The sequence below is a fragment of the Euleptes europaea genome, chromosome 5 (assembly GCF_029931775.1).
Source record: "Euleptes europaea isolate rEulEur1 chromosome 5, rEulEur1.hap1, whole genome shotgun sequence".
Taxonomy (NCBI): Eukaryota; Metazoa; Chordata; class Lepidosauria; order Squamata; family Sphaerodactylidae; genus Euleptes; species Euleptes europaea.
In genome coordinates, this window is record NC_079316.1 from 40,338,848 (window position 1) to 40,364,531 (window position 25,684).

General features: G+C 44.2%; 1 protein-coding gene across 2 annotated transcripts in view; it reads left to right on the top strand.

The window, feature by feature from the left end:
• The first annotated feature begins 11,208 nt into the window (after positions 1-11,208).
• SLC25A36 (solute carrier family 25 member 36) overlaps positions 11,209-25,684 on the top strand; it is a 34,514-nt gene continuing 20,038 nt past the window's right edge. The window contains exons 1-2 of one of the 2 annotated variants that reach the window (XM_056849755.1): positions 11,209-11,328; positions 21,976-22,146. In XM_056849755.1, the coding sequence (XP_056705733.1) occupies positions 11,288-11,328; positions 21,976-22,146 (212 nt within the window). In that variant the 5' untranslated portion in view covers positions 11,209-11,287. Of the gene's footprint in view, positions 11,329-14,723; positions 14,844-21,975; positions 22,147-25,684 lie in introns of those variants that run through there. The other variant, XM_056849754.1, reaches the window with a different exon arrangement.

The following is a 25,684-nucleotide window of genomic DNA, read 5'->3' on the forward strand; positions in this document are numbered from 1 at the left end:
GGGACACTTCACCCTTTCTATGCCTGTTACTGCATTCCTCCATTCTAAATTATCCTCCAGTGGCTTTTCCCTCCCTAGAATTGGAACCACACATTTGCCTTTGCATCAAGCTGAGGGGAAAAAACTAACATCTTTAGAGCAAATCTTAAATAAGTCTAAATGTTTAAACGCCTACATTTTGTATAACTTATGTTAACAGAATAATATTAATAAAGAACAGAATTCATTCTCAGTTAATGAGACAAATTTCCCCTCTCATCTGGTTACATAAAAATGCGCTAGTTCTGTCTCTTAACAGTGCAATCCTATACAGAGTTATTCCAGTCTCAGTCCACTGAAATCTCTGGGCTTAGAGTGGAGTAACACCGCATGGGACTGCACAGCATGCCACTTTGTGCACACTAAACAGGAAAGTGCTAATGAATTGTTATAGCATGTCTTAATAGCAACCCCTGTAAAATAACATCTAAAAATAAGACTACATTAAAACGCTCTTGCTGTTCTCTATACATAAACTTGAGCTGTTCAGTTGCTTGCCTTCTTTTCAGCAAAAAAAAAATTGTTAATGTGCTGCCAATTTTACATTCAGATATTTGGCATGTGAGGGAGAGAGATGGAGGAAGGGAGGCAATAAGAAATGAATGAAGAATTCAGAAGTTAAATGTCTGGTTATCTTCTGCCGCCACCTCCTCCTCCAATGGAAGTTAGTGGCCTTATACAAATATGAAGAACGACAAAACCGTGAACTATATCTTGAAAGGCTTTGTTTGTAATTTGTTTGGGTTTCAAAAGATTGGTGGAATTTCCACAGCTGAGGACGACTGACAAAACCAGTCCACATTTGTACCTGCAAACCACATACCACATATAATGAGCATGCATCGTTGCAGCAAAACTGTGCAGTGCTGCATAAAATTACAGGTGATGTATATCTGAACTGTACAGCATTCAGTTTCAAGGTGACCCAGATGGCAACACAACAGCTTCTCAGGTTCATAGCCAGCCACTCCGGTAGTATGCTGCTGGAGATACATTCTTCATTCATGTTTGCCCATGTGCTGTCCCGGGCAGGAGATACATTCTTCATTCATGCTTGCCCATTTAGATTGTCTCTGAATATCATCTGAGTACTAACCCAAATTATAAGATCAATGTCCTTTGTTGAATTTAGTGAAAATACAATTAATTGGAAACAAAAATGAGCATCACATGCACTTGTACTGTATTGCACAGTGCAGTGCTTTGTTCAGCACCACTTGAGACATTGGAAACCCATTTAGAGATATTTGAAGCACATGAATCTTATGCAATCAGCCTTTTAAAAAGATACTATAATTGGCTGCTGCTTGTACTTGCATGAGGAAATAGAATTAATATCCAAATTTGCCTGAATAATTTGGTTAGGGAGAAAAAAACTACATGCTACACACAGATCCATGGGCAATAAATCCTCCACTTCTTATTGAAAAGTAGTCTTTGGAGACAGCAAAGTTGACCAGCAGAATGGCAGGGTGGTAGGTACTTAATGTCTCTGATAACTATTTTAAATTGCATCCGCTCCCTGAAATCTGATCACCAGGCCAATGCATTTCTAAGAGACGACATATAACAGAATTTAATTCAGATTATTGTGTGTTTACGGTGCCTTCAAGTCACAGCTGATTTATGGCAACCCAGTAGGGTTTTCAAGGCAAGAGAATAACAAAGGCTGTTTGCCATTGCCTTCTCTGCATAACGATCCTGGTATTCCTTGATGGTCTCCCATCCAAGTACTAACCAGGGCCCTGAGATCTGACGAGATCAGGCTAGCCTGGGTCATCTAGGTTAGGGCCTTCAGATTATTATTATTACTGATTAATTTACTTTTTAAAGGCAAGGATGATTCTGTTTTCCCTTTCTGCACCTCCACTGTTTGTGCCTACATAGATGGGAGATCTAGGCTCCTCATTAGGCCACAGTATCTCCCACTCTTGCAATAGGAAAGCTGTCACAGCTTACTACTGCTGCTGAAAGTGAGAAGAAACCATATTGGTCAAAATAATCTGGGTCAGGGTATCTGTCTATTGTGGACCCATGGGTGAGCCTGGGGGAGGAAAACCACACACACTCCGTGTTGGGGAAAATTAGGCCACAGCTGGGGTTGCCAGGTCCCCCTGGCCATTGGTGGGGGAGGGGAGAGAATCTTACTGGGCTTAACATGAGGCGTCAGATTCAATGTCACCTGCGTGATAGTGATGTCATCACATGGATGATGATGAGAGAGGTGCTCTGGTATTTGGTCAAAAACTCTATGATAGAAGCTGTTTTTACCACAGAGTTCTGCCCAAATACCAGAGTGTCCCCCTAGTTCCGGAAGGGACATCATCACACCGGCAACATCAAGGCCTAGACCTCATTTTAAGCCTGGTAAGACCCCGCCAGCCAGCTGGACAGCACCAGGGGAGGAGCCCCAAAGCGGGAGATCCCCCACCCCTGGCGGGGGTCTGGCAACCCTAGCCACAGCCCTGGCTCAGGCCTGGTGGCACTCTCTGTCTAGTCAGACCCATGCCCTGCGGGACGTGGCCCAGTTCTGCAGGGCCTGTTCCGCCAGGCCTATGGTTGAGTACAGTGACAGTAATACATCTTAACCTGGCCTCCCTTCCCTTTTCTTCTTCCCCTTCCCTTCCTTCCTTTTCCCTTCCCTTTCCTCTTCCCCTATTTTCTTTTTCTTTTGTTCTCCTGTCTCTATCCCATGCTACTGGTTGTTGGCCCCCTATTACCATTCTCTGGTTCACCACCATCTGTTGAAATATTTTTCCCTAAGCTATAACAGTATAATCAAAGTGCCATCTGTCTATAGTGTGTATTAGTTTAGTGATAGACTAGAGCAGGGGTCGGCAAACTCATTAGTCAAAAGAGCCAAATATCAACAGTACAACGACTGAGATTTCTTTTGAGAGCCAAATTTCTTAAACTTAAACTATATAGGTAGGTACACTGTTTATTAACTTAATAAACTTTAATTAAAGTTTTAAGTCTTAATTAAACTATAGGTACACTGAATAAAACTTGATATCATATTTAATAGTGATCTTATTTATTGATAAAAATTAAATTGTAAGTCCCTGCCATTTCCCCCTCCCTGTCCGGAGTCCTCGTCTGGAGGCCTGGTCTACCGCCATAAAAGCCTATTGGTAGACCTGGCCTCCGGCTGAGTCCCATTGGGAGGCCAGGTCTACCCATTGGCTTTCTTGGCAGTAGACCTGGCCTCCGGAGGCCCTTAGAACCCAATTTAGACCTGGCCTCTGAAGGGGGACTTTTCCCCCTCCTCAGAGTCCAGGTCTACCGCCAAGAAAGCCAGTGGGTAGACATGGCCTCTGAGGAGGGAAAAAAGTAAGTAAGGTATCCATAAAATTAAATCATGACAATGACTGACAAACACTTAATGAGAACAATGTGAGCAAACTTTTCTCTAGATTCACAGACGCAGTAAACACATGAGAACATAAGAAAGGCCGTGCTGGATCAGACCAAGGCCCTTCAAGTCCAGTAGTCTGTTCCCACAGTGGCCAACCAGGTACCTCCAGGAAGCCCACCAGCAAGACCAGTGCAGCATTATTGTCCTGCCTGTGTTCCATAGCACCTGATATAATAGGCCTGCTCCTCTGATCCTGGAGAGAATAGGCATGCATGATGACTAGTATCCATTTTGATTAGTAGCCATGGATAGCCCTCTCCTCCATGAACAGGTCCACTCCCCTCTTAAAGCCCTCCAAGTTGGCAGCCATCACCACTTCCTGGGACAGGGAGTCCCACCATTTAACCACACTTTGTGTGAAGAACTATATAGGTAGGTACACTGTTTATTAACTTAATAAACTTTAATTAAAGTTTTAAGTCTTAATTAAACTATAGGTACACTGAATAAAACTTGATATCATACTTAATAATGATCTTATTTATTGATAAAAATTAAATTGTAAGTAAGGTATCCATAAAATTAAATAATGACAATGACTGACAAACACTTAATGTGAATAATGGCCTTGCATCTCCCCGAACCCCACTGACCTCTCGGCGGCTGCCCTGGCGCATCCCGGCCGCCTCGGCCTCCCGCGCTCGCCTCTCGGCCTCCTCCTCCTCACTGCCGCCGCCTGGGCTCTTTCCTTCCTTCCCTCCCTGGCCGGCCTGCCGTCCGCCCATCCGCCCCTCCTCAGCGCCTCGGCCTCCGAGGAGGAGGAGGAGGAGGAGGAGGAGGAGGAGGAAGAAGAGGAGGAGGGAGGTGGAGGGGTGTCCTCCCCCCTCCCCTCTAGCTGGCGTTCTCCAGCGGCGGAAGGGAAGGGCAGGCCACGAGGGGGACGTGCTGGAGCTTGCAGGTGAGGAAGGCGGGGGAGGGTGTGTGTGTGCTGGATTGGGGCCTCCCTCCTTCTCCCCGGTGCTCTGGCCAGCATGTTGCAAAGATCCCCCCCCCCGGCGCGGCGGCGGCTCTGGGCTGGCGGAAAGGCGGAGAACTTTTGCGGGACTTCTGCGTGCGTGCAGAGCCCGGCCGGGGCAGGGAAGGTATGCCAGGCTTTCCTCCGCCGCGACGTGCAGCCCCAATCCTCCGCCGAAGGAAGCCAGCCCCCCCCCGCGCCCTCCGCGCCCGGGGAAGGTGGCTTCTCTCAGGTGGGCGGCCGCGATCCTGCAGCCCAGAGCCGCACTCAAGGGGCGAAAGAGCCGCATGCGGCTCTCGAGCCGCAGTTTGCCTACCCCTGGACTAGAGCATTGCATTGATGCAGTGATGTGTCACTTCAAGGTTCACCCTGGGAATGATGTCACAGCATTGCCATAACACCACCCCCATGTCCCAAACCCTCCAGTTTTCCACCAGGTGCCAGTCACCAGCTGGCAACCATAACGGTACTTCAGACAATTTTCAAACTCAACAGAACGACAGATTAATCAATTGTAGATAAGCATAATCTCAAAAAAATAATGTTATTTTATTTTTAAATTAACTGTTTGAAGCTATTATCATCATCATCTTTCTGTTGTTTTTAAAAAAGTTAACCTTGTATGCTGGCAAAACATAACCAAATTGTTAAACAATGTTCCATGTAAGGTCTTTCTTTCTGAATCCTGGTATTGAGTGCCCGGAAGAATAGAAAAGCCCCACCTGTAAGGGATAAAAATGAGCCTCCACAAGAAGCTGATTCCACAGCAAAGGGGTAACTAGTGAAAAGGCTCTGCTGTCAGTGCTTTCCGGTCCCTAGGGCTTCAGTACAGTTGGAGGATGTGTATGAGAGCAGGTATTCCCAAAAAACTTTGGACCTAGCTTACTTAGATTGTTAATGTCAAAACCAGTACCTTCAATTGTAACTCAAAATCATACTTTTTTCCCCTAGAAGAAAGAAGGATGGTCAGGAGTTGCAGTTTCAAAGAAATAATGATGTTTGGGAATGAGTGAGAAAATGTAAGGCTGTTGACAGCAGCATTGCCGTAGGAAAGATTCGTGCACTTTTCTTGAACCGGAACTTTCAGAGTAACACAAAGTTACTGGATGTGACTAGAAAGCTAATTAAAAGGAAAAATATTTCAAATGTGAAATAGAATCTAGTAGGGCAGAAAAATACAATGGGGTTGAAACGTTGCATTTTTTAATTAAAAACATATTGTATGTATAAAATGAATTTTTAAAAATTGCTTCCAGTAAAAGAACAAGAGAAGTTGAAATATGAAAACTTAGAACAGAAAACAAGTTGTTAGAGCTCTTTGTTACAAAGGATTAACATTTTAATATAATATCCCCACCAATGTCAGTAAAGCATTAAAAATCAGTTCCCCTGGAGAAAATGGCCACTTTGGAAGGTGGAATCTATGGCATTTTATCCCACCGAAGTCCCTCCCCTCCCCAAACCCTGCCCTCCTCAGGCTCCACCCCCCAAATCTCCAGGTATTTCCCAACCGCACGTAGTAACCTCCAGGTACTAGCTGGAGATCTCCCACTATTACAACTGATCTCCAGCCAATAGAGATCAGTTCACCTGGAGAAAATGGCTGTTTGGCAATTGGACTCTATGGCATGGAAGTCCCTCCCCTCTCCAAACACTGCCCTCCTCAGGCTCCACCCCTCCAAACCTCCTGCTGGTGGCGAAGAGGGACCTGGCAACCCTAACTGCACCCCTTATCTAGGGCTGCCAACTCTGGGTTGGGAAGCTCCTGGAGATTTGGGGGTTAGAGCCTGAGGAGGGATCTCAGTTGGGTATAATGCCATAGAGTCCACATTGTAAAGCAGCTGTTTTCTCCAGGAGAACTGATTCTCTCTAGTGTGGTGATCAGCTGTAATTCTGGGAGAGCTCTAAAGCCTACCTGGAGGTTGGCAGTCCTATCCCTAACATATAGGGAGCTAGCCTAAGTAGGCCTACTCAGAGCCTACCAGCAAAATATTCTTAGGATTGCAGACATTATCTTACAAATACTAGGAACTGGCTGACCCAAATCATGAAGTGGGGTGAATCAAAGGACACTTGAAGCCTCAGTGGGCTGTGGTTCTTTTTGATCTGGGTCAGCCTTTCGACAACATGTCCTTGACAGCAACTGGTTCAATGCTTTCTGCTGCTGGAGCATTATTGGCACTTTCACAAGAAGGTGGTTTCTCAGGTACACAGTTCCTCATATTGCCTACATGTCATAGCACAAAGCTGACTGGCGTCTCAGTAAAATAGTAGCCCTATAACTTGAGTCACAGTAGCTGGGGGAGCCATACTGAGCCAGATCCCTAGTTTCTAATAGACAAGGGCATCTGGGTAAAACACACAGGGACCTTTGGACACTACTTTTAGCAAAACTATTTCACTACTTTTATTCACCTCAAAGTTAGCCTTATGTTCTTCACCTTGGGTTAATTTGGTGCTATAAGAAAATATTCTAAAGCTAAATTCACAGGGAATTACTTCTAAATAAATATTCTTAAAATAGTGCCAGAAAGCTGCTACAGTCCTATGTCCATTTAAGTGGTGAGTAAGCCATAGATTTTAACAATACTACATCCAAGCAAATATACTTCACACTGTAGCCTGACAGCCCCACAAAAAAGCAGATACCGATAGAAATTAGAGCGAAATAAATGCCTTTTTAATGGATTTTGAAAAGCTCTTCTACTTTAGTACCATTATTTCAGCAAGACACTTTGCATGGTTTTAACTAAAAAAAGAGAGATTCCACAGCATTCAAAGTTATTTCAGATTTAATTAAGAACCTCAGTCTTGCAGATAGTTCAACAGCTTAAATCCCATTGATTTCAATGAGATTACCAGTGCTGCATGGTTATTCAGTGGTAAGATGCATTTTATTCAGTGGTGCTTATTTTCAGGTATGCATTCTTAGGATAGCCACTTTAAACTTTTAATTGTACTCAGGTCTCTGTTTAAACATTACAATCATAATTGTGCAGAAGACATTATAATCATAATTGTACAGAGTACAACACAGATTGCTATGTTTTCAAATTTGTAACCTATGAGACTCACAATACCACTTAATAACATTAACAACACATGATAGTATTAATTACACATGCATGCCAAGAAGCATTAATTTATATTGAACAAACCTATTAAAATAAAAGGCAATCTAGTTTACAAGGATTTGCCCATTCTTCTAGAATTTGGACGTGAAGGGCATTTGGATCACAAGTATCACATGAATCCAGGATAGAATGAAAAGAACATTGATTCATTAGATTTTGGAACATAAAACTGTCATAAGACTTTCCATTCGTCAAACAGCATGTAATGAATTTATGGTACACTTTTCAACCAATCTTTTAGTTGTCCTATTTTCTCTGAACAACACTTTATCTTAACTTTTAATTGTCATAATTTAAATATTCTTTCTGATTAGGTGCTTCTACCAGTTTCAATATTACCCTCTGTTATTTATTCAAGCCAGTTCTAACTGGTTTAGAAATTTGAGAAGAACTTTTCGCACATGAGCTCATAGTCATCTTATGATTTTAGTGTAAAGCATATATGTGGGGTTTGGGGTCGGGGACATGGTGGGGGAGCATCATGAGCATGATGACGTCACTTCTGGGGAAAATATGGAAATGACAGTGGTAACTCTAGGAATTGCCAGAAAATCACAGGGTTACCCTCATTGTGTCTGGTTTCCCCCCTAGAAGTGACGTAATCATGCTTGCAACACCAATGAGTTTTTAAAAAAAATTCCCCTGCCACCACTTGGAGCAGTGACAGGCAACAGGAACTTGGGGTGGGGGCTTGGCATCCCTGACAGGACACTTCATATTATCCTTATGTATGTACTATGAGCAACACCAAAAAGTACCAAGTCTCATTTATAGATGTCTCAGCTGTCTGCATGGAAACACAGAAATTCAAGAATCTGCTTCACAAATTCCTACCTGGGTATATTTTCCAGGTAGAAAATTCATAATCGTGAGTGGAATTTACATGGACAGGAGTAAACATTTCACATACATGCTTCACCTCTGCTCCTGTATGGGCACATGACCAATGTAGCATTGCCGAAATGTAGACTGATAATATGTATGCTGTTTGTCCCATAAGCACATGTGTTCTAAGAAGTCTCACACTATAGTGCTGAAAGTAAGAAGGTGTGAACCTTTCAGCTTTTAAAAGGGCTGAACTGTAAGGTTGTTGGTGCTTTCAAAGTCATTGCTACCCTGTTGAAACATGAACTGTCACTTGAATAAAATACAGCTTTTATTTAAAGGCAGGAAAGGGGTGGGGATAGAATTGGGAGTTTGGGTTGAAACTGAATTAACAAAAGGATAGATTGAATAGTTCCAAAGTCAACGAGTTGGAAGAAATAAGCCTCCAGGTCCTTCTCACAAACTGTTGGGAAATCTGGAAGCATTCTCTGCCTGAGAGCAAGTAGGAAGTGTCCCAATACTGTCCAGTATTGAGGTGGGATGCTTGCAGGGGTCTCCCTCCTTCGAAGGCTCTGGGGAGCAGCTTTTCCTCACAACAACTCCCATAAATGCTGAGGAACAAGCTGCTCGGCTTGCTGGGAATGAGTGCGGGCTATAAATATAAGGAATAAATAAATAAAACAAAAGGCCCACACCAGAAAGTGGCCACTCTTCTAGCAACCACCCTTCTCAACAGCTCCACAGGTTGGTTCTTGTAGGTTATCCGGGCTGTGTGACCGTGGTCTTGGTATTTTCTTTCCTGACGTTTCGCCCGCAGCTGTGGCCGGCATCTTCACAGGATGTCTTCTCTTCTGGAACAAATACAGAACCACCTCAGAAAAAAAAAAACCTTCAGCTTTGTCTCTCCCAGTTTCCCCTCCCTGCTGTCTCACTCTCTCCCTTGCCCTAGGGTTAACCAGCCCTTTGTTACCTCCACCAACCTTTTCAGAAATCACATCTCATTTGATGGCAAACCGGAACCCAACTATGCCAAGAAAAGCAGCCTACAAATATTTTAATAATACTAAATAAAACATTTCTTAGTTGATTAAGAGTTAATACTAGGACAGGTATTGCCATTAAGGTTGCCAGCTCCAGGTTGAGAAATACCTGGAGATTTGGGGGTGGAGCCAGAAGAGGGCAGGGTTTGGGGAAGGGAGGGGCTTCAATGGGGTATAAAGCCATAAAGTCCACCTTCCAGAGCAGTCTTTTCTCCAGGTGAACTAGGGTTGCCAATCTCCAGGTAGTCACAACAATATTGCACTTGGACCACAGTATTGGAAGTTAGTCAAATATATGCAGTCACTATGGCTTGAAAATATATACACAGAGAAAACCAACAACATAAATCTTTTGCAAGTGTATAATAATCCTTTTAAGTGTTTCACAGAACCAAGAAATCCTATGTGAAACACTTAAAAGGATTATTATACACTTGCAAAAGATTTATGTTGTTGGTTTTCTTTGTGTATATATTTTCAAGCCATAGTGATTGCATATATTTGACTAACCTCCAGGTAGTAGCAGATCTCCTGCTAGTACAACTGATTTCCAGCCGACAGAGATCAGTTCACCTGGAGAAAATGGCAGCTTTGTCCATTGGACTCTGTGGCATTAAAGTCCCTCCCCTCCCCAAACCCCGCCTTCCTCAGGCTCCGCCCCAAAAACTTCCCTCCGGTAGCAAAGAGGGACCTGGCAACCCTAAGGTGAACTGATGTTTGTTGCGTGGAGATCAGTTGTAATCCCAGGAGATCTCCAGCTACCACCTGGAGGTTGGCAACCGTAATCACCATAAACTATTCTAGCTGAAGTTTTTTGTAAATCAAAGCCCTTTTCATCAGACAGCTCGAGCAAGTTAAATCAAATGGCCTGTTCAGGTTACTTTGGGGGCACTGTGCCTTGGTCATCATAACCCAGCAATAGGAATGAAAGAAAAGTCTGCAGATGATATTTTATGACTGTCCTAAATATAGCAGTAGAAAAGGGCCAGAGTCCAGTAGCACCTTAAAGACTAACAAAAATATTTCCTGGTAGGGTAGGAGCTTTCGTGAGCCACAGCTCACTTCTTCACCTTTTCTACTACTGCAGACAGACTAACACGGCTACCCACTCTAAATATAGCATTGAGAGTGGGGTTTCGGTTACAAAACTTTGTGAACTCAGCCTCACAGCTTTGTTGCGCCTACGTTTCTCGTCCCCTAAAGGGAAGAGACAGAAAGGAACGAGGATGAGTATTTGGGGTCTTTATGAGGCTCCCAGGCTCACTGGAAAAGACAATAACGCTCGGGAAAGTGGGGAGGCAGCAGGAAAAAGAGGAAGACCCAGCACAAGATTGATTGACTCAGTTTGCAAAAATCTGAGCAAGGCTGTTAACAGTAGGGCGTGTGGTAGGACATGAATTCACAGGGTGGCCAGGAGCCAGAACACACTGGCGTCTCTTGCGTGGATTGTAAGGCGTGTGTGTGTGTAAAGTGCTTTCAAGTCGCAGCCGACTTATGGCGACCCCTTTTGGGGTTTTCAAGGCAAGAGACTATCAGAGGTGGTTTGCCAGTGCCTTCCTCTGCACAGCAACCCTGGTCTTCCTTGGTGGTCCCCCATCCAAATACTAACCAGGGCCGACCCTGCTTCGCTTCTGAGATCTGACCAGATCAGGCTCGCCTGGGCCATCCAGGTCCGGCCTTGCAAGGCGTACCCTGAGACAAAACCCCGTCCAAGTCTCCCGGAGCCGCGCTTTGCTCCGCACCCAATAGGCGGCGGTGGCAGAGCCCGGGCAGGCTTTGCTGCGCCACTGAGCCGCTGCAGAAGGAAGTGCTCCGCGCCGCCTCCTTTCCCCTCCCTTTCTCTTCCCCCGCCGACTGAGGACAAGAATGAGAGAGAATGAGCCAGGGAGACACCCTGGTGCATTTGTTTGCCGGAGGGTAGGTTCAAAGGACGGTTAAACCGGAGCTCTGGGTGGGGCAGAAGCAGCCGCGGGTGGGCTTCCCTCGCTCCTGGGGCCTGTCGGAGTCCGGGTGGGTGGGGATGCACGACTCCCGGAAGGGGGAAGCGGTGGCTTCGTTTTAGTTGCTGCAGGAATGGGGGTTTTTTTTGGGGGGGGGGGACAGGGGCTGGGGGCTATTAGTCGCGCTAGTGTACGGCTGCAGCCCTGAGCACGAGCCTGCAGCCTTACTTGGGAATCACTCCCCTTGGATCTCTTGGGGCCGACGCCTGAGTAAAATGTGCACGGGTGGACTGTAGAGACAAACGACGCTGGTGGATTTATTGATTAGGGTGATTCCCCGTGGGGAGCCGTGTTAGTCTGTCTGCAGTAGTAGAAAAGGGCCAGAGTCCAGTTGCACCTTCAAGACTAACCTAGAAAAGAGCAAGAGTCCAGTTGCACCGTAAAGACTAACAAAAAATATTTTCTGGCAGGGTGGGAGCTTTCGCGAGCCACAGCTCTGTTAGTCCGTCTGCAGTAGAAGAAAAGAGCAAGAGTCCAGTTGCACCTTCAAGACTAACAAAAATATTTTCTGGTAGGGTAGGAGCTTTCGTGAGCCACAGCTCACGCTGTGGCTCACGAAAGCTCCTACCCTACCAGAAAATATTTTTGTTAGTCTTGAAGGTGCTACTGGACTCTTGCCCTTATTTATTAGGCTTTTACTATTATTAGACCCTGTCTGCAAAAGAGCTCAGTGTGGGTTTTTTTTTATCCTTCCAACAATCCTTTGAGGTAGGTTTGGCTGGGGGAAGAGTGCCTGGCCCAAAGACTTTATATTGGTTTTGAGCCCATATTCCCCCGGTTGCTTCAACCACTACACCACGCTGACTCTGACTGGTTCCCGTATCTTTCCCTAGAGGGCTGTATTTTCTTTCAGTTCGTGGCTCACGTCGGATGGCGATGAGACGATTGTAAGAAGCGGTGTTAACAATCCTGTTAAAAAATAAATGCAAAGTATGTTTGTTTCCTATAAGTCCAAACTATCCTGCTGCTGTACAGGCTCCCTGTTGTATCTGTACGAATCACAACCCTGCCTTGTCTCCGTTCACTCGGCATCTGCTTGAGCTTAATTTTCTGCACCTCTACATCAGATGTGATTGTAACATTCCTGGAGAACAGGCAAAATTACCAGACTTTTTAGAGCAGTGATTCATGCAGACATATGTGGTAGTTTCTATTTGTGCGCAATCTGGAAGGTACGTTTTTGGTGACAGTAAAGTGTATCTACAATTCTGTTTTAAAATTAATTAACAAAAAACAAATTAATAACTATCAGAAAGTTGAGATGCTTTAGTTTAAATGGGTAAGGTTTTGGAGTTTGAGTGTAAAAATCATGAAGGTCCTGAGTTTACTGTTTAAACTACAGTTATGCCATGAGTCAGCCTCTGGTTCTTTTATCTAATAACAGCTGTTAGCTATGATAGTTAAATGGAACTTCCATGTTCAGTGACAGTTTACTTCTGAATACCGTTTCTTAAGGACATAGGAAAAAGGAAGCTTACGTCCCTGCCCTGTGTAGACTTGCTGGAAACATCCAGGTGGCCATTGTTGGAAACAGGCTGATGGATTTAGGGATCTGAAGGGGGCTAATGTTTTCATTATTCTTGTGCAACCATATTTCATACAATGCTAATTATGCCTGTTGACATCTGGACAATTAAGAGCTCATCTTTGCAGAGCCCAGATTTTTATCAGCGTTTGGAGAAAAACAGTTCCCTGCAGCTGAAGTACGCATTTATAGAAAATGGCTAGATCCCACACAGTATTATTTCATGGAACAAAAATCCAACCTAGAAAGCCAACCCTGTTATTGACAAACTGATGGGAGAGAAATGGCATGATCATAGTCTGAGGAACTTGAACACTATGGAAGCAGAAACTAGAAAACAGTGTACCTTTAAATTTGTTTTCAGGTTTTGTTCCTGTTTTTATGTATCCTATTTACTAACGGCAACATGTATGCTTCTTTGAAGACTTTCAGCATGAGATATCTATTTTTTAAAAACCAGATAGAGACAGGAGTTGGATACTGCATTGTTTTGGCTAGATTAGGTACACACCAGAGGCGGAGTGCATGGTTCCCCTCCCCCTGAAATTTATTAGGTATTATCTCTGTTGAAAGTTCTTTTGCTCTGTTTATCTGTGGTACTGGAGCTCAGCCCTGCTTGCATGCCTTAATTGCTTTGATCATGTGCAAAGTATTTCCTATTGGACTAGATCAGTGGTTCCCAACCTTTTTTTGACCAGGGACCACTAGGACTTTTTTGTTTGGTGCAAGGACCCCAAGGTTCAAAATAAAAATTCCGGGAATTTGAAAATAAACTTTAATCATAACTGTTAGTTAAACATTAAACTTAGAATAATATTTGAATATATATTTTTATAATAGAGAACTTTTAATTGAAAATATTAATTTATGATGGGTTTCTAACTTTGTTTCGCAGACCTTAATTTAGTTCTTGCGGACCCCTGGGGGTCCACGGACCCCCGGTTGGGAACCAGTGGACTAGATGAATCTTCGGTCTGACCCAACAGAGTTTATTTCATGCCTGCCGCCACCTGCAACTAATTTGGGTGGAGTTTTTAGAGGAAGGCGCGCCATCCCTTTGGCGAGGCTCGGGAATTCTTGAAGCGACCTCCGTCCTAACTCCATCCCGACTTGGGTTAGCAGCCTCTCCTCCTCCCTGGTTTTAACGCGGCAAGCCTGTGCAGTGTTTCTCCAACCTTAATTCCCTGTCAAGCAGCTGCACAGAATGGACCTGAAAATGGACATAGGAAAATGGACCTGAAAATGTGCCCCACATTTTCAGGTCCATTCTGTGCAGCTGCTTGACAGGGAGTTAAGGTTAGAGAAACACTGCACAGGGTTGTGCAGGATGCTGGGTTGTTGTTTTGTGTGTGTGTGTGCTTTTTATTTTTTAACAAGGACAGTTTCTTTCCTATTGGCGTAAAGCAGCTGCAAATACGAGAGCGTGAAACCAGGTCATTCCCTTCCCCGCCAGAGCCAAAGGTGGAAAGATCACTCTCTCTAATCCAATGGATAACGCCGTTTCCTGCCAAAGCACGTGACCCAGCGCTTCCCTTATTCGCTTTCCTTTAGCAGTGAGGCCCAGCGGGGCCCGCCTTCCCCCCCCCCCCGGCTTTGCGCCGTCGCCGTCCATTGATGAGCTTCAGCGCTGCGATCACGTGCGCGAGGCCTGAGGCGCCTCGGCCGGTGACGTCACGCCCCCGCCAGCGCCAATGGCAGCGTCTGTTTATATTGGGCCCTCTTTCATATGCAGAAGAGAGAAGGTCGGCCATTGGGGGGGCCCCGTCGTGGCTGTCCGTCCGCGCACCCAGGCTAGAGAGCGGATCTTTGCCCTCCTCCTCCCCCCTGCTGCCCGTTCGTGTTTGCTGGGGACAAGAATGAGAGACGATGAACCGGAAAGATACTTGCGTGCATCTGTTTGCAGGAGGGTAGGCGGAAAACCGGCGCGCTTCGGGGTTGTCTTTGTCAATGTTGTCTCCTTCGTGCACAAAACCACCTGGTTTTGCACGTGGGTAGCAGAGACTCGCAGGACCTGTTGGGTGGTAAGTGGGTAGGCCGTGGGTATGGAAGTGTAGAGTGGGAGGCTTGGGAGTGGGTGCTGAAAAAGACGTGTTTGTTTGTTTTTTTGTGCTAAATTTTAGATCGCTGTTTATATGCTTGGGTTGTGAGTTCCAGAAATAAGGTAACAGGCTTTGGAGGGTAGGAGTGTCGGTTTACTACGTGAAAAATAAAAGGAAGCTTGTGGTACCTTAACGTTTTAGTCTTATGCATATTTGCGTTGCAGTAAACCCTGTTCGGTTTACTTCTCAGTAAACTTGGATTGCTGTACAACACTGGTTCCCATCCGGAGGTCCGTGGACCCCCAGGGGTCCGCGAGAACTAAATTAAGGTCTGCGAAACAAAGTTATAAACCCATAATAAATTAATATTTTCAATTAAAAGTTCTCTATTATAAAAATATATATTCAAATATTATTCTAAGTTTAATGTTTAACTAACAGTTATGATTAAAGTTTATTTTCAAATTCTCGGAATTTTTATTTTGAACCTTGGGGTCCCTGCACCGAACAAAAAAGTCCTAGTGGTCCCTGGTCAAAAAAAGGTTGGGAACCACTGCTGTACAGGGATGGGCATGTTAGTCTGTTGATGCAAAAAATGAACGCGTCCTGGTGTCTTAAAAACTAACAATTTTTTATCCTAATATAAGCTCTTGTAAACGAGAATCCAGCTAATCACCTCTTTTCAGTTGTCAAGGTGTTGCACAGCTTCTCTTGTGAAGGTAAACCTCTCTAATTAACTGTCTGGCAGTGCTGTATTTCAAGAAACAATAGATAAGACTCAAAAGAATTACATACTTTCCCCTTGCAAGCACACACACAACAACACTGTCCCTGTGCATATACAGAGGTGGAGTGGCTTCTGGCACGTCTGAAGCAACTTGCTAAGTAATGTGGAGTGCTATGAAAAGCTGTGCAAGATTTGTGCTAGAGAAATTGAAGCAATAATGTTATATGTTGTTTGGGAATAAACCACATTAAACTACTGTGAGATTTTCTTCAGAGGAAATGTGGATAGGCTCAGGCAGTATGTATCTCATTCTGGCATTACTGAAAATAAGAGTTCTTAAGAGACACTTGAGATAGAAGAAAGGGTTTGGGGAAGAATTTGTAGTAAGGTTAGTCTGTGCCTGCAACAGAGGGGTAAATGTGATCAGCATGCTTTACATGGATAGATTTTTTTTACCATGAACAGGCCTTAAATTCCTAAGAAAGTGCTTCAGTTGGATTTTTTTAAAAAGAAAAGATGTACTAGAACCCTTTTCAGACCTACCAGCTATATAAATTAAACGTGCTTGGTGTGTGGGAGTGAGGTAGTAGAGTGACCCAAATACATTCAGGTGAAGTTTCTGTGCATATGAAAGTGTATGCACATAAGGTTATTTCCACATGATCAGGAATTCTGCCAACTGCACAGACAGAGCACTTCTCTACAAATGTCTTATATGCATGTTTCCCATGGATACACAGAGTCAGGGTGGGGCTGACACTACACTGACCATCCATTGTACATATTCAGCTCACATAATTATGGTATGAAAAGGGCTGTATGGTTGCTGTTCTTGGAAATATCTATGCATAGAAATGTGACAACCTCATCCAGCTTTTTTTTAAGATGACTCTCACAGAGAACATGTTTGACTGCAGTATGGTAGAATATAGATCTTTTGAAATCAGTTTTTTCTTAGACTCCAATTTAAAAAAAATGTGGGAGAAGGATACTGAAAGGCTTGTGGACAATGGCAAAATGTTGTTTTGTTGAAAAATCAAATCATAAACCTTTATTAGGCAGTTATTACAAATTACATAACCAGATTGCTCAACATCAAGAAATAACACACAAACAAATGATCATAAACTTCAAAGAAGGAGGGAAAATGAAATTATCCAAAGTTATTGAAAGTCAGTTCCTAGAGCCTCATAAAAAGGTAAAGGTAGCCCCCTGTGCAAGCACCCAGTCATTCCTGACCCATGGGGTGATGTCACATCCCGACGTTTACTAGGCAGACTATGTTTACAGGGTGGTTTGCCAGTGCCTTCCCCACATAGCAGCTAGGAAATACCTAGCTATTTGATATGAGGGCTCTGGTCAGATAGAAGATATAAAACTAAACGCTTATCAGGGTCACCTTTAAACTTGTGTAAAAGGGCAAATACAAGTTCATTTCAGCCTTCTCCTAGTTCGGAAATTCAGTCTCCTCTCCACACTGATAGCTTCACTAACACACACAAGTTCATAAAGTGTTTGGCTTACTTGCTTTCTGTATCTTGTACGGTTACTACATTTTCTATCCAGACCTCTTTGTGATGTGTTAGGAAGGCTAGGCAACAACTGCCTTCTTTCCAGTCTGTTTCTACCGCCAGGCTCCCTGCACCTTGTGTCATAGAAGAGCATTTTACTTGGAGATAGACCAGGCTCGTTTATCTAGAGCTAATCAGGGCCAGAAGCACGTGACACGATTCTGAAGCTAGTAATTTTCCTCTTTGTCTCTTTGGGATAGTGGTGTGGGCTAGAATTTCTGTTGTCTGTTTCAAGATCCCTTGAAATTGGTCAAAATTCACATTTCACAGAAGGTGATTTAAAGAGCTTATGTTGCAGCGGTTATAGGCTTGCTGACCCTAATTCTGGGTCAGCATAGTTGGGAAAAAATGCATGCAGTCACATACAGAGCAGGGTGAAAGTAACTCTTGAGTTATCCATCCCAACTATTTTTGTAGAATAGCTCCTAAGGAATTTTTCTGGCTCCTTTCATCTAGTTGCAAGTTTCTCTTAGGTAAGTTTTATTGCTGAGCATTAAAAAAAATATTTATATTGGCCAGTACCTTTTGTGTACTAGTGATATGAGCAAAATACCTGTTTAAGAGACAGCAGGGAATTAAGAAATCAAATGTCAACATCAAAGGAAGTATTTCCACTATTTCTCAGTTCTTTTATGTGAAAAGGTTTGGTTTTGGGATTAGCTAATGTTTTTATGTGGCATTTGATTTGACAGTTTAACCATCTAGGCAAGAAAATTAACTTTTTATCTGTGACCCTAAGCCTCTTTACTTTGAAACAATCTCACTGAAATCAGTTCAAATGCAATATGTGGGAAACCTTTTAAAAAGTATATTCCGAAAGGCATCTTAATTTTTGTGCCATAGTGTGGAATTGACGAACCTTCTTTGACATGAAGATTTGTTGATGCCTATTAGTTTCTCAGCAAAATAAGAGTTACTTTCAAAAAGTGTTGTAAAACACTTCAGCTGTATCATAAAATGTGTTGCAACAGTTGAATTTATTAATTCTGGAGCTAGCAGATGAAGAGTGTGAAAAAAGCATTTGAAACATGGTTTTTTGGGGTGGGGTGGGGAATATTGCTTTAATAAAACAAGCCTGTGGGCAATCTAGGACTTCTGTTTGTCCTCTAAGTTGTTTACTTTTGACCATCCTTCCTGCCCTATCCATCTCTATACCATTGGTTGGTTATACTCGAATACAAGAATGCCTTTAAATTTCTGTTTTGTTTGGACAATTTACACACAGCTTTTTGCTGAACAAACACACTCAGGGCTCAAAACAAGCAAGATATTTTACTTTAAGAAATCCACAAGGCCACAAAATAAGGGATGGCATCAAATTCTACTCAAAGCTTTTGTGAATAAGTATGTTTTTAGGTGATGTTTGAAGACCAGTAATGAGAGAGGTTAATAAAGCTCCCAGGCAAGACATTTTCCCATTTTAGGAGCAGCTGCCAAGAAAACCATAATTTCCAGCAGCACTGTTTTGTTGATCTGTATTTTTTTGCCTTTTGTATTAGAGTTTTCAAGAAGCTAAGTATTTTGACCCCAAATAATTTTCATTGACATTAGAAGCTCCCACTTTTGATTCCTCTCCCCCCACATGCTTACTGCTTGGCTTGTGAAATTCTGCGAGCCAGTGTGGTGTAGTGGCTATAGCAAAAGGCTGGAGTCTGGGAGACATGGGTTCAAGACCCCACTCTATCATGAAGTTTGCTGGATGAAGTGGGGCCAGAGCTCTCAGCCTTGTCTACTTCACAGGTATGTTGTGATAATCATGTATAGAAGGGTGGGATATTAGTGCACTAGGTTTTTCATAAGGTTGTGCAATAGAAGAATTAGTGTGTTAAATAGCTTTGCCTCAAGATTGTGAAACTGCAGTATAGTGCCATTACCAAGAAGGTGATACATAATGGTGTTGTGTACCTGTACGTGTCTTTCTTGCTGTCTCCTATTCTGCAAGTGCTTTTATGCATTCTTGTGATCTCACTTACAATTCTAACAGTGCAATCCTAAACAGAGTTACTCCAGTACTGGAGTAACATTTCTTAGGATTGCACTGTAGATGTATTAAATTATTTCCCCATGCACAGCTTCCAGGAAAGGAAATAAATTAATGAAGGAGCAAACAGAAAGGGGCTGCAGAGTTGATGCACAACAAATGGATTAAAGTCTGGTTGGTAATGGGAAAGTTAGTTTGTGCTAGCTGGGACATTCATTTTTGTAAATTATGTAGTTATGTTAGTAAAGGGTCCCTCTCCTTTTTAAAATAAGCATCTTGGTAGCTGTTTGACCTTTCTCCTGACCTGCTGACTGTAAATCTATTATCCTGGGCTTTCTGAAGCCTATATTGCTAATCATTTACTTGTAGGCGTCTCAAGACTTCTGAAGTTTGGCTGGCTCATGACTGAAACAATTTTTCAGTTTCTTATGGTCCACTCATGCTCATCTACCCTTGGCTAAAAATAAATAGGATTGTATGCAAGCTTTGCACAAAAGCAATGTTATGAATTGCAGTGGGTGTACTTGTTCAGCCTAGGATCCAGCACGTTTACAGGTGTTGCAACATGGGAGAAGTGTTTAGATACCTTGGTAATCTGATGATTAAGAGAGTTGGTGTGTGTGTGTGGGGTAACTAATAAAGTGCAATCTTCACATGGTATGAATGGAAGCAGAGAAAGACCCTGGAGGGTATAGAATTTGGAAGTCAGTAACAAGTGTGGTCCTATCATTGTCTGGTATGCTGAAGACTAGATGTGCATTACTTTTGCTCAGTACTCCCCAGCCATTTGAAGCCTGCAGGTTCCTTAGAATTTTGACAGAGTGGTGGGCGCAACTACGGAAGGGCTGCTGCAGGAGGCGGAGCCAACCACAATGTCAAAGAGAAGAGAGATCATGCATAAATAACTCTTCAACATTTCAAGTAATCGTAATTCTTCAGATTTCAAGCAGTAACTTTGTTTAATTGCCTGCCTTTAAGAATATAAGAAAGGCCCTGCTGGATCAGACCAAGGCCCATCAAGTCCAGCAGTCTGTTCACACAGTGGCCAGCCAGGTGCCTCTAGGAAGCCACAAACAAGACGACTGCAGCAGCACCATCCTGCCTGTGTTCCAACGCACCCAAAATAATAGGCATGCTCCTCTGATACTAGAGAGAGTAGGTCTGCAGCATGACTAGTATCCATTCTAACTAATAGTCATGAATACCCCTCTCCTCCATGATTATGTCCACTCCCCTCTTAAAGCCCTCCAAGCTGGCAGCCATCACCACATCCTGGGGCAGGGAGTTGCACAATTTAACTATGCGTTGTGTGAAAAAATACTTCCTTTTATCTGTTTTGAAAATTAGCATATTGGTTTAAATATTTGTTTGCATACGTACAGCTTACCTTCAGTCACACAGTGAAAATCTGCACAGCCCATCAGATCTCCAGTGACTAATCAGAAGACTTGCTGGGCAAAAGCCCCACTTTCTAAAAACACTTCATGGAAGCCAGGGAACATGTCGACGGATAGCATGTTGGGAGCCCAAAAATCAAATGAAAATGTCCTGTTTGTTATTGTGGTGATTATATTTGTTGATTCGATTTGTTCATATTAATTTTCCTTTTGCCTGGCCAACTTATATAGGGATTTCAAGTAGTATTTAGACTTGGAGGATGAGGCAGTCAGGAAGGAATGAAACTGGCAGAATTTTTCCAGTCATCTTGTAAAACATCTCTCAACAGCTTTATTCCTCCACAGGTCTGTCTTTCTGCAATGTTTCCACTAGCCCAGTTTCATTTGCTCTCTGAAAATTAGTTGGAAATGGGGAATAATGGCTAAAACCAAGGTGTGAGGTGGAGATTACCCACTTTGTCTGCAGAAGATGTAGGTGATGGAGAGGCTGGTGTGCTGTTTGCCAACTGCCTGCCTTTGATCTCCAAACCCAGGCCCCTGCTTATTCTACCCTAACGGCTACTTTCTCTCTTGGGTCTGTGAAATGCTGCCCTCTGGATCCATTGTGCAACGTTACTTTGTAGTTTAGTTAGGGTTTTCGGTGATCTATTCTCTGAAACAGCCAGGTGTTCTGATTTGAAAGTGATGGCTGTTTACAGAAGCAACACCCATCCCCAAAGCTCTGTCCAAATGCAGTCCTCTGTATTCTCCCATTCTGGCAACCTTTTGGGGGGTGCTACCTGGCTCCCACTGCTTGCTGTGCAAATCTGTCCACATTTTTGCTATGTCAAATTGTTATTTCTTTCTGTTGAGACAGGGCATTTTTGGTATCAAGGTCTTAGGTGAGATCTTTCCATAATTGTATCAAGTGAGTTCAGGCTTATTTTACTTATCTGGTCATATCTGTTGTGATACTAATAGTTAAATGACTGAAGCAAGAAAGGTTTTAAATTAACATCTCATATAAGTAACAGAAGATTGAAACAATACAAAGGATCTGCAGCTTGAGTTATATGTGATATTGTGTGTGTGTAAAGTGCCGTCAAGTCGCAGCCGACTTATGGCGACCCCTTATGGGGTTTTCATGGCAAGAGACTAACAGAGGTGGTTTGCTGATATGTGATATTAGGGGATATCTTAATGATGACATTAAGTTATTGGCTGTTAGTAGAGGTTCGACACAGATGATTAAAATTGGTCTATTATGCCGCATCTTAGATGGTTAGCTGAATGCAGACTTGTCTGGTTTTATAATTACTTACGAACCTTGTTTTCTTCTTTGCAGATGTGGGGGCACTGTGGGTGCTATTCTGACATGTCCCCTAGAAGTTGTGAAGACACGATTGCAGTCCTCCTCTGTCACCCTGTATATCTCTGAAGTTCATCTGAACACTTTGAATGGTGCCAGTGTTAATCGTGTAACTAGAGTTTCTCCGGGGCCTCTCCACTGTTTAAAGTGAGTAGCACACATACAGTTCTTGTCTGAGATAGCTCATATCTGTACTTCAGTCAAAGGTCTTGGGAAATAACATGCACGTTGTTATCCATGCACAACTTCCTTGTCCTAAGATGAACCATCTTAGCCACTGAGCAGCGTGATCCAAACCATTAATCTTGGTCTCTCTTAGTGGATACTGAAATCAAGACGTGCTGTTTACTGTAAAGTAACATATATATGGATGTTTTGCCTTCTGCACATCACCTTGCATTGCCGAATGATGTATATACTGGGCCACCTAGCCTCCGTGGCTGTCATTTGCTGCTGTGATTTCTCTTAGATCAGTGATACTCCATGGCTCACAGAGAGCCACATTCACCATCAACTAAAAGAGCCACATGACTACAGTATACCCTGTGTACCGCCCCACTGAAAGCAAACACATAATAATATATTACTGTTAATATTAAGTATACAACTATAACCATTTTAATTATCTCAGTACCTCTGCGCGTGTAAGCTTGTCCCTCGCCATCAATGCCTGCCCTTGTGTATCTGAAGTGAGAGGAAGGGCTTTTCTGTCTGCCTTCTCACTCTCTCCACAGCATGAGGCACAGTAGTTCAAGCAAGAAAGTGAGAAGAGCAATTTGGCTGTGTCGAAAGGGAGTAAAGTTGTCCCCAAACCAGTGTGGCCAGCACGCTCTTTTCCTGGGTGACTGCTGTGATGGTGGTTTTAATCACTCTTTCCTGTGCCCAGCTTTCTTTTTTCCCAGTGGCTGCCTGGCATGACAGTGTGGAGAAGGGTAGGGGGTGTAGTTTGATGGACCCTTTAATCTATCCCTGGTCCGCAGCTCAGGGAGGGTTGCTGCTTACCCATCTTTCAGTCCCTGCAGTGTTTTAAGAAGGCAACCGCAAGCCTTACCAGACAATAGTCATGCCCATTTTCCTGGAATGAGAGCCAGCGTGGAGTAGTAGTTTGGAGCGGTGGTCTCTAATCTGGAGAACCGGGTTTGATACCCCATTCCTCTACATGAGTGGCGGATGCTAATCTGGTGAACTGGGTTGGTTTCCCCACTCCTACACATAAATCCAGCTGGGTGACCTTGGGCTAGTCACAGCTCTCTTAGAGCTTTCTCAGCCCGACCTACCTTACAGGGTGTCTGTTGTGGGGAAGGGAAGGTGATTGTAAGCCGGTTTGATTCTTCCTTAAGTGGCAAAGAAAGTCGGCATATTAAAAACTAACTCCTCCTCCTCCAGGTACCACATTGGGGAATAGTGCTCAAGAAAGCGCCACATGTCAAAGAGTCGCATGTAGTTCCTGAACCACAGAGAATCACTATCTTAAATTAATCTTTGTCTCTTTCTCCCAAAACTGCTGTTATTCCCTATTATTAAAGCTAAATAAACCAGCATGGTTATTTTATAGCTCTATCTAATAATCTGTTCCAGTTTGAAGATAACTGCGACCCTGGCAACTCCTTCAGATGAAAACAAATGACATACCTGGTCAGCTCCACATTCCTTCCTGTCTTCTGCTTGTGAAATATTTGAGACTGGGGTGGCCTTTTCAGTAATGTGTTTCAATTCTATGAAGAATAAACCATAGAGTGCAAGAGAGACTTTTTCTGTTGTATTTGCGATAGTTGCTTTTTTAGGTATGTGCTCTCCCCCTACACCCCGGTTGACCTGTTAGTCCAGTTCTTTTAGATTTATTTAGGATAATAGATGGTATGGTTATGGGTAATCAGAATTTATTACAGACATTTGTTTCCTGTTCCTCCAAACTCTGGCTAGCAACATGAATTAAAGAACAATAAATACACTTAAATATATAAACAGAAATAATTAAAACTTCAGCCCCCCACGAACCTCAGCTGTTTATAGATTTTACCACTCTGAAGGGCATCAGGGGTTGGGATTTGATGTATTTCTTGAGGAGGCTGTTCTGTAATGGAGAGCAGCTATAGAAACCTCATTTTCTAATAGACACCTTAGAAGAGAGGATGTCATGAGAGGTGGTTGGGCTGACCTTAGTGGGTGCCCAGATCAATCCCTATGCTGTACACAATACTGAAAAATAAAAAGTTGCTAGGTACCGTATTTTTCGCTCCATAAGACACACTTTTTTCCTCCTCAAAAGTGAGGGGAAATGTCTGTGCGTCTTATATGTGGAGCCGAATCGCTGAGAGGGGGAGAGGGAGAATCAGGCAAGGGTCCTGCAGCAGCTTAAAGAAGGACTCGTGTCATCCCAGCCCCCCCGGGGGGGCAGCCTTTCCACGGTCTCCGACGGGCTCGGCTCCGACTTGCAAAAGCCGGCCTGGAACGACACTTCACCCAGGGACTCTTCCGGGTGCCCTGCTGCCCCCAACCCACCCCGGGCTCTTTGGTGCAGGCCGCCGCCACCCAGGAGCAGGGAGGGAGGCAAGGAGGGATGGACCAGGGGCCCACCCAACCCCACCGGGAATTATTACCCAGGGAGGAAACGCAGGACTTGCACGAGGGTTCGAGTCTCATTTTAGCCAGCAAGCACCCCCCCACCCCCGCTTCACAGAGGCCCGATTATGAGACATCCCTCCCCTCCCCCCCCGAAGTAACCCAAACCCTGTCTGTCTGCTGACCTCCCTCCCGAGCGGCTGTCTTGGAGGCTTCCTTGCCCGGGGCCGGCGAGAAAGGTGGGTGGGTGGCGAGACCCTCCGGGCGGGGGCGAAGTTGTCGTCGTTGGGTCTCCGCCCCCAGCAGGCTGCAAGGGACCCAGGCAGCCGTTATGCTGCCATGGCGACGGCCCCTCGCCTCCCTTCCCCTGGCAAAGGCGTCATCGTCAGGCGCGCGCAGGAGGCGCGGCCAACATCTGGGCACTGCGCCGCGGGGAGGGGGCAGGTGGATGGAGGCGCCTCTTCCCCCCCACCTCACCCCGGGTTCGCTTGCTTCGGAGGGCCGCCCCCCCCCCCGCAGCCCGTTAAAGGCAGCCGCCGGCGACGTTTTCATCCCGCCTCAGATAAATGTGATTTGATCTCTTAATTGAAGTGCAAAATAAGGGAGGGCGGCGGGAGGTGTCGGAGCGCAGGAGAGGCTCCGCACGATGGGTTTGGGGGGGCGCTAATAAGCGGCTTTGTGCCCTAATAAGAGCAAAATAAGTGGGCTTGGACCCCTGGTAAGACCCTCATGGGTGCAAGAGAGTTGGGACCAGGCCCTAGTAATTTCACTGTAAGGGGGGGAAACGAAGTGCCAAATGAGTGTGGGGATCTCATAACTGTGAAATGCAGGCAAAGAAGAGGAGTTGGGGTCTTTTGATTCAGAATATATTTTTTCTTGTTTTCCTCCTCTAAAAACTAGGTGCATCTTATGGTCAGGTGCGTCTTATGGAGCGAAAAATACGGTAACAGGTGGCAACTTTATTGTCTTTGGGGCTTTACAAGGCAATAAAGTCATCACCTGTTACCTGGTATCTTTTTTCCTTTTTTGGTTTGCTGGCTCATTGCTAGGTTAGCCCTATTTTTCATACACAATGCTAGTCACCTTCTACCTTTGCAGTACAAGACAGGTTGAATAGGCTTTA